At 34.3% G+C, this 14,274-nt stretch overlaps 2 protein-coding genes across 3 annotated transcripts in view; one reads left to right on the forward strand and one right to left on the reverse strand.

Annotated features, from left to right (window-relative positions):
• Window positions 1-12,685, forward strand: part of LOC126976746 (solute carrier organic anion transporter family member 3A1) — a 105,880-nt gene extending 93,195 nt beyond the window's left edge. For both annotated transcript variants that reach the window (XM_050825304.1, XM_050825305.1), the window contains 6 exons: window positions 552-753; window positions 1,000-1,169; window positions 3,377-3,620; window positions 5,619-5,807; window positions 8,424-8,575; window positions 9,237-12,685. In XM_050825304.1, the coding sequence (XP_050681261.1) occupies window positions 552-753; window positions 1,000-1,169; window positions 3,377-3,620; window positions 5,619-5,807; window positions 8,424-8,575; window positions 9,237-9,943 (1,664 nt within the window). In that variant the 3' untranslated portion in view covers window positions 9,944-12,685. The remainder of the gene's footprint in view (window positions 1-551; window positions 754-999; window positions 1,170-3,376; window positions 3,621-5,618; window positions 5,808-8,423; window positions 8,576-9,236) is intronic.
• LOC126976842 (peptidyl-prolyl cis-trans isomerase-like) lies at window positions 12,679-13,585 on the reverse strand. Its single transcript, XM_050825469.1, has 2 exons — window positions 12,931-13,585; window positions 12,679-12,744 (listed from the first exon to the last, which is right to left on the reverse strand). Exons 1-2 carry the CDS (start codon window positions 13,493-13,495, stop codon window positions 12,683-12,685), a joined length of 627 nt encoding a protein of 208 aa, XP_050681426.1. The 5' UTR covers window positions 13,496-13,585; the 3' UTR covers window positions 12,679-12,682.
• Between the last annotated feature and the right edge of the window lie 689 nt (window positions 13,586-14,274).

The following is a 14,274-nucleotide window of genomic DNA, read 5'->3' on the forward strand; positions in this document are numbered from 1 at the left end:
TGAAGTCGGTTAAAAATATTTTCTTGTAGAGTTTTGGCAAAATACTAAACAAAATACTTTGGGTGTTTTTTCTGTCGGATATTATTTATTGCATGTAGGTACATTGTACACGCTCTAAATTTATTTCTATGAAATTTAGTACACTTTCGATTTTTATTTACGTTATTAAAATTATTTCCCAAGAAACTCTACGTGATATAATTGATTGGCATGTAGTTACTTATTATAAGTAATAATAACCAACAACCAGTATAACATGAATTGAAACACCAGAATTGCGTGGCTATGTTTATAGTGAAGCAGTAATGTATGAACATCACTGTGTTTCGGCCTGAAGTGCGCTGTAGCTAGTGAAATTACTGGGCAAATGAGACTTAACGTAATAATTTTTGGCATTTTTCTAGAATCCTGAGCGGCATCCATTGTAATGGGTAGGGCGTATCAATTACTATCAGCTGAACGTCCTGCTCGTCTCGTCCCACATTTTCATGAAAATGCATCAACACTAAACTTTAGAGGATATATTCACATTAATTCCTTCCTGATTACAGGTTCAATAGCTATCCCAGGTGCATGTATAGGAATATTCATGGGCGGTTGTCTGCTAAAGCGGTTGGAGTTACGACCAAAAGGCGCCGTGCAATTCGTCCTAATATCAAACATCATTTGTCTCTCGTGCTATGCGCTGCTATTCTTCCTCGGATGTGACAACATCAAAATGGCCGGCACAACCATACCGTACACAAATAATACGTATGTATTCCATTTTTATTATGTATATTTTATATTTATCGCATTTTTTCTGTAGCATCTTACAACTAAGTCACATATCGATATAAAATATTATATTTTGAAAAAAATGTGATGTCACAAAAATTGCGTTAGTGTGCGTGCATTGCTCAAATTAGAGTTTAACAGTCAACCTCAATTTTCGTCACAGCTGTCACAGTTATATATAGACGTATAAATTATGAAAGGTAACAATAATGTATTCTCCAGGAACCTGGAGCCGTTCAAGGTGAACCTGACGGCGGCGTGCAACTTCAACTGCCTGTGCACGGAGACTGACATGGAGCCGGTGTGCGGCAACAACGGGCTCACGTACTTCTCGCCGTGCCACGCCGGCTGTGCCGCCTTCTCATCACGTTCCAACTTCACTAACTGCGCTTGTGAGTACTTGTTTATTTTAATAAGGGACGACACAAACAGGACGTTCAGCTAATGGCAATTACAAGGCAGTGCCTCTCAGGATTCTTGAAAATCAAAAAATTCTGAGCGGCACTACCATTGCGCTCGTCGCCCTGAGACCTAAGATGTTATTTTTCAAAGTACAGGTAATGTTCGGTTCATATTCATTTAAATTAGTATTATAGGACATGAGAGTCGATATATCATCGGCAAACATAAAACAACGGTGTTGAGTTATTTTTTCAAGGTCATTAATATAAATAATAAACAACAAAGGACCCAAAACAGTTCCCTGAGGAACTCCACTTTTACAGTTGGAATAGGATTACCTACGGATGAGTTACTACTTCATGCTTTACGTTTAGCACTGCGTATATTGCCTGCGTTAAATTAAATATGATTTAAACCAAGATAAAGCAGGGCCCCTAATGTCATACCTTTCCATGTTTCCTAATAAAATATCGTGACTTACGAAATCGAAAGCTTTGGACATGTCAAGATATAGAACAGTAGCCTGTTTTTTTGCAATCAAGATTCTCAGTTACTGACTTCAATAGGTTAAGAATGACAAGGGAAGTGGATTTATTATTTTGAAATCCATATTGATTATGTAAATTAATATTTAATTTTAAACAGTCATTATAAGCCATTTATATATTATTGAAAAGGAATTTTAAAACATATTGAAAACAATGATTTAATTGCTTTTAAACATTATGACATTTCATATTTTTATACTAAAAATTCGAAGTTTTTACTTCTATCGGCAGTCTACAACTTCCATTGTTTTTATTTAGATGCACCGTAGCCACAATTGTCATAATTTTGAAATGTAGTCTCATACTTTATAATAATAATATAATAATAAAGCTTTATTTATTCCGAATCACTTTTTACATTTTGTTTTTGTATAAAAAAGATTTTAAACTTAAATTAAAACAGTTAATTCAAAAGTAAACTGAGTTAGTACAGTTAATACTACTTATTGGTTTAATTCGGACCCCTTTCGGGTAAAAGCCTCCTCCATATTTTTCCATTGTTCTCTATCTTGTCCTGTTTTCATCAATTCCTTTCCCGCTATCTCTTTTATGTCCTCGACCCACCGTCTCCTGGGTCTTCCAATTTGTCTTTTTCCTATCGGCCCATTTCATTTTGTTATCTTCAGTGTCCATCTTTTGTTTTATACTCTGTAGATATGTCCAGCCTACTGCCATTTTTTCTTTAAAGCATATTCAAGAGCATTTGAAAGCTTGTTTTTTTTTATAATTTCGCTTTTAGTTTTTTGTATTTTCTTTAGCTTTAGGATGCTTATTTCGTTCCATTGCTCTTTGTGTTGATGTAATTTTGTTTTTTATTTTATTTGCGTAAAGCCATGTTTGACTTCCGTATTTTAGGATTGGTACTCTTGTATCCATCACAGTCTTATACTTTAGTCGTTTATACTAATTAGTCCTAGAGTCATTGATCATTGAATTCCAAAAGTGCTGACTGTTTATTAAAAGGCATAAAACTCATTTATTTTCTCAAAATTGATTCCTTTAGAATTCTTTTTGATGTCATTTCTAATAACTACTACATACTACTACCGCTTCGGAAACCAATGGCGCTCTGAGAGAGAAAAAGCGGCGCAAGAAACTCTCCCAGCATTTTTTTTGCGCTCTTTTCAGTAAAAATATACAATATTGTACAATTAGTTCTATCGCTATAAAATAATCACAATCTAGTCCCAGGCTGTCCGATCATTTAGATATTCAGCAGTGGAGTAATAGGATTTACGACAGAGCTATTTTTTTTATAAAACATTAAAATTTATTTATAGATAATGCCTGAAGAGTGGCTGGGACTTTATTATAGAAGTGTATACATTTATCCTTAAAGCTATTATGTATCTTATCAAGCCTACTAGAATTAGTTACAAGCAATCCCTTATTTCTAGTGTTATATAATAATGAAAATCACTATTAAGAGCAAAAAGGTGACGATTTTTGTGATCGTATATTAAATTTTCATAAATTTTCTGAAAATGAACAGTCATAATATTTATTTGTTTAAATTTTTCTTTGAGAGACTGTCTATAACCATGCTGATATATAGCACGAGCAGCTCTCTTTTGCAGAGCAAACACTATATCAATGCCAGCAGCATGACCCCATAGTAAAATAGTATTGGTCGGTTTATTCGAACGCAGGCGTGCACGAGAACGTGCGCGAGGGCCTGGGCCTGGGCGTGGGCGTGGTGTCGGGCGCGTCGGCCGCGGCGCTGCACGCGGGCGCGGCGCCGCGCGAGTACAGCGAGGTGACGGTGGTGCCCGTGGCCACGGCCGGCGCCTGCAACCCGCCCTGCACCACCATCTTCCCCTTCCTCGTGCTGCTGTTCTTCATGACCTTCGTCGTCGCCATCACGCAGATGCCGCTGCTCATGATCGTGCTCAGGTACAACATACACCCAAACATCTTTCATCTTATGTTTAAGTATTTATTTATTAATTCTACCAGCGATTTTACATCTGTTTGTTTAAATACCTTTGTTACATTGTTTCAATACCTAATTATCAAGAGTTGCATACAAGACTTTATCTACACCCATATGAATCCTCTATAAAAGATTCTGAAACAGTTAGTTTAGTGCTAACACTAAAAAAGCCAGTCCTAGTAATCATTACATCATCCAAAAGAGTGTTGTAATGTTGTACTGAATTTCATTACAACACTCGTTTGGATGATGTAGTGGTTATTAGGACATTAAGTAATGTTGGCAATAAACTGTTTTAGAATCTTTATTAAAGAATTTAAAGCATGGGTGTAGATAAAACTATTTACAATTTACATTACATGCACAGGGTATACAAAATCATTTAAAAGTAAACTTTACATGCTAATTTCGCTTATCTTATAAATTTAAAAGTGAGTAAAATGGAATCAGGCAAAACCAGAGAAAAACAAAAAATATACAAATCTAATTTAAAAGCCTGCAATACCTTACGAATTGAGAATTACCAATTGTATGATACATTCGCAGTGCAAACTGCAAATATTCAGTTTCTAGCAGTGCAAGCTCATTAACTGGGCTAATTACACAACATATCATAAATAGTTACTACTGACTGCTGTGGACTTATATAAGATCTGTTTTCCTGTGTTGTTTTTGGTGCTACTGTATACAAGTGAACACGGCAAGCGTTTTTATGTTCCTATACTACCGTGTCCACGTGGACACCGCATGACAGTCGTCAAAAAGCCTGCCAATATCTACTTATCTGTATACAAAAACACCAGAGACAATTTTTTACCAATGTATTATTAATTGATCTTGGTTCTAAAAGCCATAAAACAAAGCGCAACGCTTTTGAAGACAAAATATATTAGTATTTATTTGAATTTAGCTGGCGGCGGCCATTTTTGTTTAGCATACACCGGGAACATTATTTTGTGAATTTTTTTAGAAAAAAAAAATATTTTTTAGAAAGAAATAATAAGTGCATATTATAACATGTCCACTAAAGTTAAAATAATAAAAAGATTTTAATTGCAATGTTTTTATTTTGACGCGTTTAGCATAATAATCACAATTTCTCGTATAACTCTGAAAGAGCGTGGATATCACACCATTAATCTATCACAAATCACGTTTTTTGCTTACAATAACCAAGATTGTTTATCTTGTAACCCGTAACATAAAGCGCACAATGATACCTCGGCTAATGTAAATACAAGTGGTTATAGCATCTCAAGTGGCCGCGCAGGGTTCGGCGCCAAAGCTGAGCGGGTGACGACTGCGGGCGCGCGGGAGTTGAGCGCATAGCTTAATATTATAGTATCGTCACTGTCATCGGGATAAACGTTAAACTACATATTCCCATAATTTTTGTTTATTTTATGCTCATCTATAAATTAACGGTCGTTGCCAATAACGTTCTTTACACATATTATAAGGACATAATGACGACCTGTATAGCCGAGTGGTTAGCGATCCTACCTACTAAGCTAGAGGTCCCGGGTTCGAATCCCGGTAGGTGCAAGCATTTATATGATGAATATAGATGTTTGTTTGCGAGTCATGGATGTTTAAATGTATTTATGTATCTTTATATTTATGTTTATATGTATGTTTAAGTAAGTATATTGTATTAAATATATCATTGTCTTGTACCCCATAACACAGGCTTAACTTGGGGCAAGATAATTTGTGTAAAAAGTGTGTCAATATTATAATTATTATAATATCATTCACAGTCTGAAAGCATAACGGCCAAAGTGTGCTTAAGGCAATGTAAGCATACATTTCTCCTTAGTCATGTGCCAACCTGTGACTGTCCCAATCGGATTTTAAATTCAAAATACGTAACTAACCTGAATTGAATATAATTATTATGTATATGTAATATATAGGAATTAGCAACATAGTTACTATAGTAATTGTTGTGTGAACAGGTCGGTGAGCGAAGAAGAACGTTCGTTCGCTCTGGGCATGCAGTTCGTGATATTCCGCCTGTTCGGGTACATACCCGCGCCCATCGTGTTCGGGAACCTCATCGACTCCACATGCATCCTGTGGAAGCAGTCCTGCGGCGAGAACAGTGGCCGCTGTCTGCTCTACGACATCGAGCAGTTCCGATTCAGGTACACTCATATTTATGTCCCCATTATACTCCTGTTGTTGTTTTTGTTAAAATAGAGAGGTTTACAAAAATAGCTGGTAGGTATGTCAAGTTCAAGGTCATTAAATTGAGTTTTAAATTTAAAACTAAACTGCAAAAATTTATGATCAAGCTCGTAAAAGAAACTCACGACCGCATATAAGAGCGATGCCTATGCAAAATATATTTTTATATCATAATTATAACCTCTGAATGTACGCCATGTTCAAAAACTATATTAAAAATTAATTTTCGGCAATGGCGCAAAATTTACTAGCTAGCTTCCCCACCTCTTTGAGATTAACATGATTTTTTTTTTCCTAAACGAAGGGGTTCCTAATTTTAACACATTGTTTCTTCATATTGGATTACGTTGGATGATAAAATTTCTTTCTAATTTATATGAACCCGTAACTCTTTGAAGTGAAACTTCTTTATCATTACATTTAAACTAACACATTGACACACACTCATATATTTATACAACACACACACTCACAAATACACTCATAATTTATACAGAGGTTTATACATTTAGAAAAAGTTTAGATCTGCATTTTAATCGTTATTAGTTTGCCCTCTTTACTATGTATCCCACCTTACACCTTAGGGAGATGGGAATGGCTGAAAACCAGCGCTGCATGAAAATATTATTTCAAGCAGCATTAGCTGAGCCTACTCCCTTTTGTCTTAATATATGTTTGTAATAAGCTGATATTGTATACTTAAATTAAGTTCAAGGCAATAAATTTTATTATTATTATTATCGACGTTTGAGACAAATTTTATAGCGAATCGACACGATTGTCGGTTACGCGCCATGTTGTTTTTGATTTAAGTGCAACAGTACTGACTGACTAGAACTTGAAATTGAAAAATAGGTAAAAATTCATGTCTACTAGATTCACAGTCATAATAATTAATTTTAATAGATTCAATAGATACATTTAATGCTTATTAATTGTAAGTTTAACTTCTTTCGTGTGTTTTTGTTATAAGTACATAAGTGCAATGAGGTCAACAATAGGGCGAGTGGAAATGACAATTACGCATGGCATCAAACATCGTTGGCGAGAAAAACCCTCCATTTGAAGTAATCACTAATATGAAACCCTTCAATTTGCCCTCGAAAACGTTATCACTCTCAACAATTGCTCAAACTGTAATTATTACTTGTCTAAGGATTTTATTGTCTTTCATTGACTTCCTCGTCAATTTTTTTGGCAAATTTATGTATCGAAATTTACTATGGTTTCACTAAGGCTGATATCTAATAGAGCGTACTTACACTTGCCTCAGACTTACCTAGACAATTAAGTCAAATTCAAATATTTTTATTAAAAATAGTATGTGACATCACTTATTAAAAGTTAAAAACTACCACCCATTCCAAAACGAATGCCTCAGACCTGAGAAGAATGGGTGAAACAAACTATAAACATCGCTTTGAGTGCGAGCTAAGCTTAGGTCAAGTCCACCATAGCAACAACTTAGGAAAAACTCTAGACTATAAGCGGAATAAAAAGGAGATCAACAATACCTTGCGTCATCACAACAGCTGTTGTTCAATATTTTAAAATTCCCGTATAATAAAGACAGCGTCTGCTGTCACCCATAGTTGTCACGCATCTAAAAATGCGTTCCGTTTCTCATACCAAATAAGTTATAAAGTTCGCATTTCACATAAATAATTCATAGTTTTCCACTTATTTCAATAAAACTAATAATAATATACGTTTTGGATACTGTTATAATTTAGTATACTTTCTATTGTAAAAGTTTGTTTAATAATAATCGACAATGTACTGTGTATAAAACGCCAGTTTGACCTTTCTATTGGGCTGTCTTAGCTTCAGCTCAGGATAATCTCAGCTGTCAAATGACTATAAGTACTAAATCAAAGATTGCGCCAAACTTAAACTCAGCTGAGTTTTACGTGAGTAGAGTCTGAGTACGCTCTAGATCTCATAAGTCCGAGCCTATAACATGGTGAGTCTACACAGTAATGCCATATCGTTAGATCATTTATACTAGTCTAGACTCTGGATAGACTATGACAACTGTGAAAACGTCGAAAAAATGAGTTTAGAGTTAGTCCTCTATTTTGAGCAATAAAATAACTTAGCGAATGTAAGACGTGGACGTTTTACCATTGGGAGGCTCCTTTGCACAGGATGCCGGCTAGATAATGGGTACCACAACGGCGCCTATTTCTGCTGTGAAGCAGTAATGTGTAAGCATTACTGTGTTTGGGTCTGATGGGCGCCGTAGCTAGTGAAATTACTGGGCAAATGAGACTTGACAACTTATGACTCAAGGTGACAAACGCAGTTGTATTGTATTTTGGGTTTTTCAATAATCCTGAGCCTCACTGCGTTGTAATGGGCAGAGCGTATCAATTACCATCAGCCTGAATGTCCATTTTTTTTCATTAAAAGAAAAAGTACGCTCTATAAATCTCAGCATAAGTCCGAGCCCGTTGCATGGTGTGTCTACACAGTAATGCCATATCCTTAGATCATTTCAAAGTTGTCATATCATGTCTATCTAGACGTATAAATTATCTCAGGTCATATTATTTATCATCGTCCATCCACAGATACGTCGGACTGTGCGGCGGCATTAAAATAGTAGCGCTCGGGATATTCCTTGTGGACTGGTGGCTAGTGCGGAGACGAAAACACCTGGAGACCGCGGCGCCGCTCGACCCGCACAAGGATATCGCGGGATCTATTATAAGCCTTGATAAATGTACGTATTCATAGAGTATACTCCAATGACGCTAACCATGTATGTAGATAGACAAATATTCTAGTCAATAAGCAGCAATGTAAGACATTGGTTCAGTAAAGGTCACATATTATGTTGAAAATAGAACCAGATTCGGACAATGACAGTCAGGGGCGTGCATTGGTTTTCTAGCAAGGTAGACACTGTGGATCTAACTAGTCGTCGTTGAGCTTTGGAATAATCAAAGATTGCTTACCGTAGGTATTTAGTATCTATCTAGCGTAAGGAAATATATTATGAGGTGTGTGTTCAATAGAAGTTTGGTAATAAAACAACGGAACCAAATTAAACTAAATCAACTTTAAGACTAGTGCTATATTTGTTTAGGTTTATAACGAAGTAGGCACTGCCTAATTGCCTATATGATATGCACACCCCTGGTGACACATGACTGAGGAGAAAAGTGTCCCAAGCTTATTTATGCACACTTTTGCCGTTCCACTATCAGACTGCGAATGATATGTCATTGGTATACTCAATTGATTTAGATATAAGTCAAATACTTTTAACAAACATTATTACTTAAGAATTTTAACTGCATTCAGATCTTTGACTATCTTATAACAAATTAATAAAAATATATTATGTGTATTGCATATTTAATATTGTTTAATTTTTTCAGTATTTGAAGAATTACCATCGGCCGACAACGCGAGCGGACTCAGATCCGGCATCACGACGGGCCCCAGCTCGAGTGTCACGTCGCCGATGGACGCGGACACAGTTCAACACAGCCACAACACAAAGCTACAACGTACTGACTCACAGTACTCGCAAGACTCGCAGACGCGACCCGCGGGCAAGAACTCCCGAGTGCTGGTCGCGTCTCGACATCTGCGAAACGATTCCAAGACAATCCAACTGGAGCCCAGGGCGAGACAACATTCACTAGATGAACCCGAGCGAACTAAACCAGTACGGAGCGATTCCAAACATTCTCGTGATGCATTCCCTCGGTCCACATCGCGAGACTTCACCGGACATTCCCGAAACAGTTCTCGTGACTTCAAGGTCCACTCTCGAGGTGACTCTCGAGATCTAAGTCTAGAGCAGCTAAAACATTTAGCACTAAAGAGCATGGAGAGTCTCGACCTGACTGTTCTCCCTCTGACCAAATGTGTGGATGAAGAAAGCAAGCGTCTCATAGAGTCTGGTGGGGTTTTGCGGCACCGGAGGACAAGTTCGAGAGACTTGAAACCACCGGAAACAAAACACAAGCGGACATCATCACATCACATCACAATGGAGCCCAATGAGCTAAGTCTACAGATACAAAAGGGTCGCAGTGTAGACCATCTAGCATCATCTCCTCTGGATCCTCAAGTGTAAAATTGACTTTTAAATAATGAAGTGGAATCTCATTAAGTCCAAGTGTTGTGGTGCACAATTTAATGCACTTAATATGTTGACTGTCTTGGATGTTGTGTTAAAAATTTTAATTTCTTTTAGTTTGATTTTTTTTCTAGTTGTGTTGGGCAGTTCAATAGTAATTGTAACTGTTTTACAATCATACTTTTCTATAATATTTTGTTTTTTTTTTTTTATAGTGTGTTTACAATCAGTGGAAATCCACCTCTGTAAGACACATGTCATTGTTTTAATGAGCACATTATAATTAATATCATGGACAGACAGCATGTTAAAATTTAGCTAAATTAAAAAGACAAATTATAGTGAGTGTCATAGAAAAATTCAATGACTGATATAAAAGTAGTAAAAAGTTGGATGAAGACTAATAATAATTATTATTAATTCTTTTAGCTTAGTGCAATAAAGCAAGTGATTTAAGACCATATCTTACTAGTTATAATGAACAATTTTCATTGAGATATCTAGGTACCTCTTAGATGTGCATGTAATAGATTGTGATTTGTGAGTTAATCTTATTTTACTTTGGTTTCTGTTTATAGAAATCTAGATTTAGTAATTGACATCACAATTTCTCAAGTACTACTGTTCTTTGAATATTTTTTTTTTTTCATTTTGTAGAAAAAAATATATAAACAATAGCTATATTTACATAAGAATTAGAAAAATGTGATCAAATGTTTTGTTTTACATTATTGTACTTAATTTGTTGACTGTTAAGAAGCAATAAATAATTCAATTTGATCAATGTGATAACAGATTTAAATTTATATTTTGACAAAAAAAAGTAATTATTTTGTCTTTTGTCTAAGAGTTATCAATATAGTCTAATATTTACACAATTACAATTATGGCGAAAGTCAATGCCTTACATTTAGAACTAAAATTATTTTAAGGTCGTTTAGAGATTTGGTTTTGATTATTGCTGAATGCTGTTACAAAATTATTCCTGCACATGAGCATAACTTAAATAATACAATTTTATTAAGAAAACTAGAACACCTAAATTATCAGGAAACTAATATGTAATTATTCCACAATTTAGTAATAAATCTATTTAATTTTTGTAGGTACTCCATTGTTTGTTAGTATTAATAAAAATAGTGAATCAACTGTAAATAAACCAAAATGCCTTCTTTCTGTAATTTGTAATAAGATACATAGGCAATATAAAGATATCACTAATAGATGCTTATATAAGTGAATCCCTCACCATACATTTTTCGATTTGATTTACTTAATAGGAATTCTGTGGTGATCACTTTCAAGCTAGGACATAGGCAAATATAATTTTATGAATGTGTGTGAGGGTCCATAGGAAATATATGAGAATATCACATTCAGACATTGAATTTTACATATATATTTTTTTTATAAAATACACTAATTATTTCCCAACAGAAAATTTGGAATGTGTGCAGAACAGTGTGTATGTACGTGTGGACACCCTAATAATGCAAATAGTTAAGCAAAAAAACTGTAAAATAGATTAAAATCTAAATGGGATTATGTTATCTACTATCACATTACTTTATTAAGTTGACTACTTATCAAGTTAATTGATGATTATGAACGCAAATGTTTGCTTCTATTGAGATTGATGTGACACTTAAAATCAAAAATGTATACCAGCTCTAAATAAAATCATGTCATATGCTTTCATAAAAATGGATTCAGTTTTAAGACTAAGGTTGTCCATTAATTATGTAAGGTGTTTGAGGGGGGGAAGAGGGGATCAAACTAAATCCAAATCTCACTTAGGGGGGGAAGGGCTTTTGAAAATTCTCATAAATGCTCCCTTATTCCAAAACTTTGGCTAGGCTGTAATAATTATCTATATTTTTTTTGTGAACAAACAACTATGCAACAAACAAACTTCTTAATGTGTGAAAAACTTTCCAGATCTCAAATAGGTATATATTTAAATTTAGTGTTTATCTATTACATTTTGCCTACTACATTTTGAAATAATCAATCTATGTATTATGTTTATAATGGGATAGTTCTTTGGAACTTTTTACTCTTATCCTCATATATTTATAATGATTGAATCAAAGTTTCAAAAAAGGCAATAGAAAATAATATTCATAATAGATTACTAAAACTAGTAAATCCATAGTTAAGTAAAAGTGAAGAAGAGGGCAGATATATACCATGTAATTAAAAAGGATTTCAATTTATGCAACACCATATTCACAATTTTACATTTATTTAGTTATCTTTTATATCTAGATAGACTATGACAGCTGTGAAAAAATTTAGAGCAATGCACACATACTAACACAAAGTATCATAAAAATTGAAGAGACCAAGAGAGATAAATTATCTAAGTTATTTAAGCTTTGGTATTTTTGTTTGTACCTTTCCATCTTAACTTGCCATGTGGAATAGTAAATCCTGTGTCAATTCATAGGCTCCTAGCCAATTTCAATTAATATAGTAGTAAAAATATTTGAGTATGAATTTATATTATATGGAAAAGACAAATAAATTAAGATTGTAAATTTATGTCACACTTGTGTGCGAAAGAGAAATAGTTTGATATTGTGTATAAATGTTTATTTAAGATGCCTTACAATAGTTATAAGACACATTACTGATGTAACTGTTGTCACATCACTCAAATATAGTTTGATTATTAGTGACAATTTGTAAATTAATTTGTTGCATTTAGTGATTAATAAAAATTGCATACATATTTTACACTGTACTTTTATTGGTATCAATTTCTTCCATTTTCAGGATAGTCGAATCCATATCACCTAGGAATGATAAATCATTTTAATATTTATGAAAAGACCAAATTGAATATAAAAGAAATACAAATTAATTAAACAAAATATTTTATTCTACAGATTTCAGACAAATTAATTACTACATAACATAATTACATTTTATACAACTACCATCAAAATACAACTATTGAATTTAAACTCAATCTAACTCACCACATTCACTTATAACAACTTTTTTTGATGGTTTACCATTTCTTGATCCTAACCCTTCCATTTTCCTAACAACATCCAAGCCTTCAACAACATGTCCAAATACAACATGCTTCTTATCAAGCCAAGGAGTAGCTGTAGTGGTTATAAAAAACTGGGATCCATTAGTATTGGGTCCAGCATTAGCCATAGACAAGACGCCAGGACCAGTGTGCTTTAATTTAAAGTTTTCATCAGGAAACATACGGCCGTAAATTGATTTCCCACCTGTGCCGTTATGATTGGTGAAATCGCCGCCTTGACACATAAAATCTGGTATTATTCTATGAAATGAAGATCCTTTGTAACCAAATCCTTTTTCGCCAGTACATAGAGCTCTGAAATTTTCTGCAGTTTTTGGGACCTCCTCGGTGTTAAGTTTCATAACAATTCGACCCAAAGGTTCACCATCAGCGGAAACATCAAAAAACACCTTTTTCTCTTGCTGTGTCGACGCAAAACGTAAAGAAGCAGCAGAATATAAAGGTCCGCCTATAAATGCCCTCCGTAACAAGCAGGCGACTGCCATATTTTAATTCTATTCTTTAAAAGCCTTAAAAATTATATCATTACTCTAACGAGCGTTACTATTTATTTTCAGGTTAGAACAAAGACTATATAAATAAATTTAAAATTAACATCAATTCCTGCCTTATCGACAATATACTCTATCTACGTCGACAATAGATGAAAAAATTACATTAACGAAAATTATATTATTTAGCGGCCATGATTCTTTCAAATGAAATAATTTTATCAAATTAATGTTTTTTCATCAGGCCTCGATAAATCTACGAAGTTTGAACGAAATCTGGCCGTTTAAAGTGGGTCATAATCGCGCCCAAATGAGTCGGTTACAAACAAACATACAAACAGGTGAAGCTAATAAATGCCTATGAAAACTGAGTTATTTTTATAAGATTATCTTATAGTAGGTAGGTATAGTTTTACGTAAAGAAGACAACCCTAATGTCATCCGAAGCGGCAAGAGTCACGCGGTAGAAAGACAGGCAACTTCTAGTTTAAAAATATGTAGGTTTGTAGCGCTGTGCGATCTGAATTGCACCAAATTGTAAGAGTCTAAGAGATTTTGCACATAGAGCCTTCTGTACTTATGCTATTTCATATTCTGTTATATAGTGTTCAATATTTTATATAGTCTACGCCTACCTCGTTAGAGTAAAAATATTCATTGCAAAGAGGATGTAAATAGTTAAATACTATGTAATATGAAGCGGTACTGCCACGTAAGAATTGAAATTTAGGTTAGTATAAAACGTGCAGTGATTTGACTTAAGTTTGAAATAG

The sequence above is a fragment of the Leptidea sinapis genome, chromosome 42 (genome assembly GCF_905404315.1).
Source record: "Leptidea sinapis chromosome 42, ilLepSina1.1, whole genome shotgun sequence".
Taxonomy (NCBI): Eukaryota; Metazoa; Arthropoda; class Insecta; order Lepidoptera; family Pieridae; genus Leptidea; species Leptidea sinapis.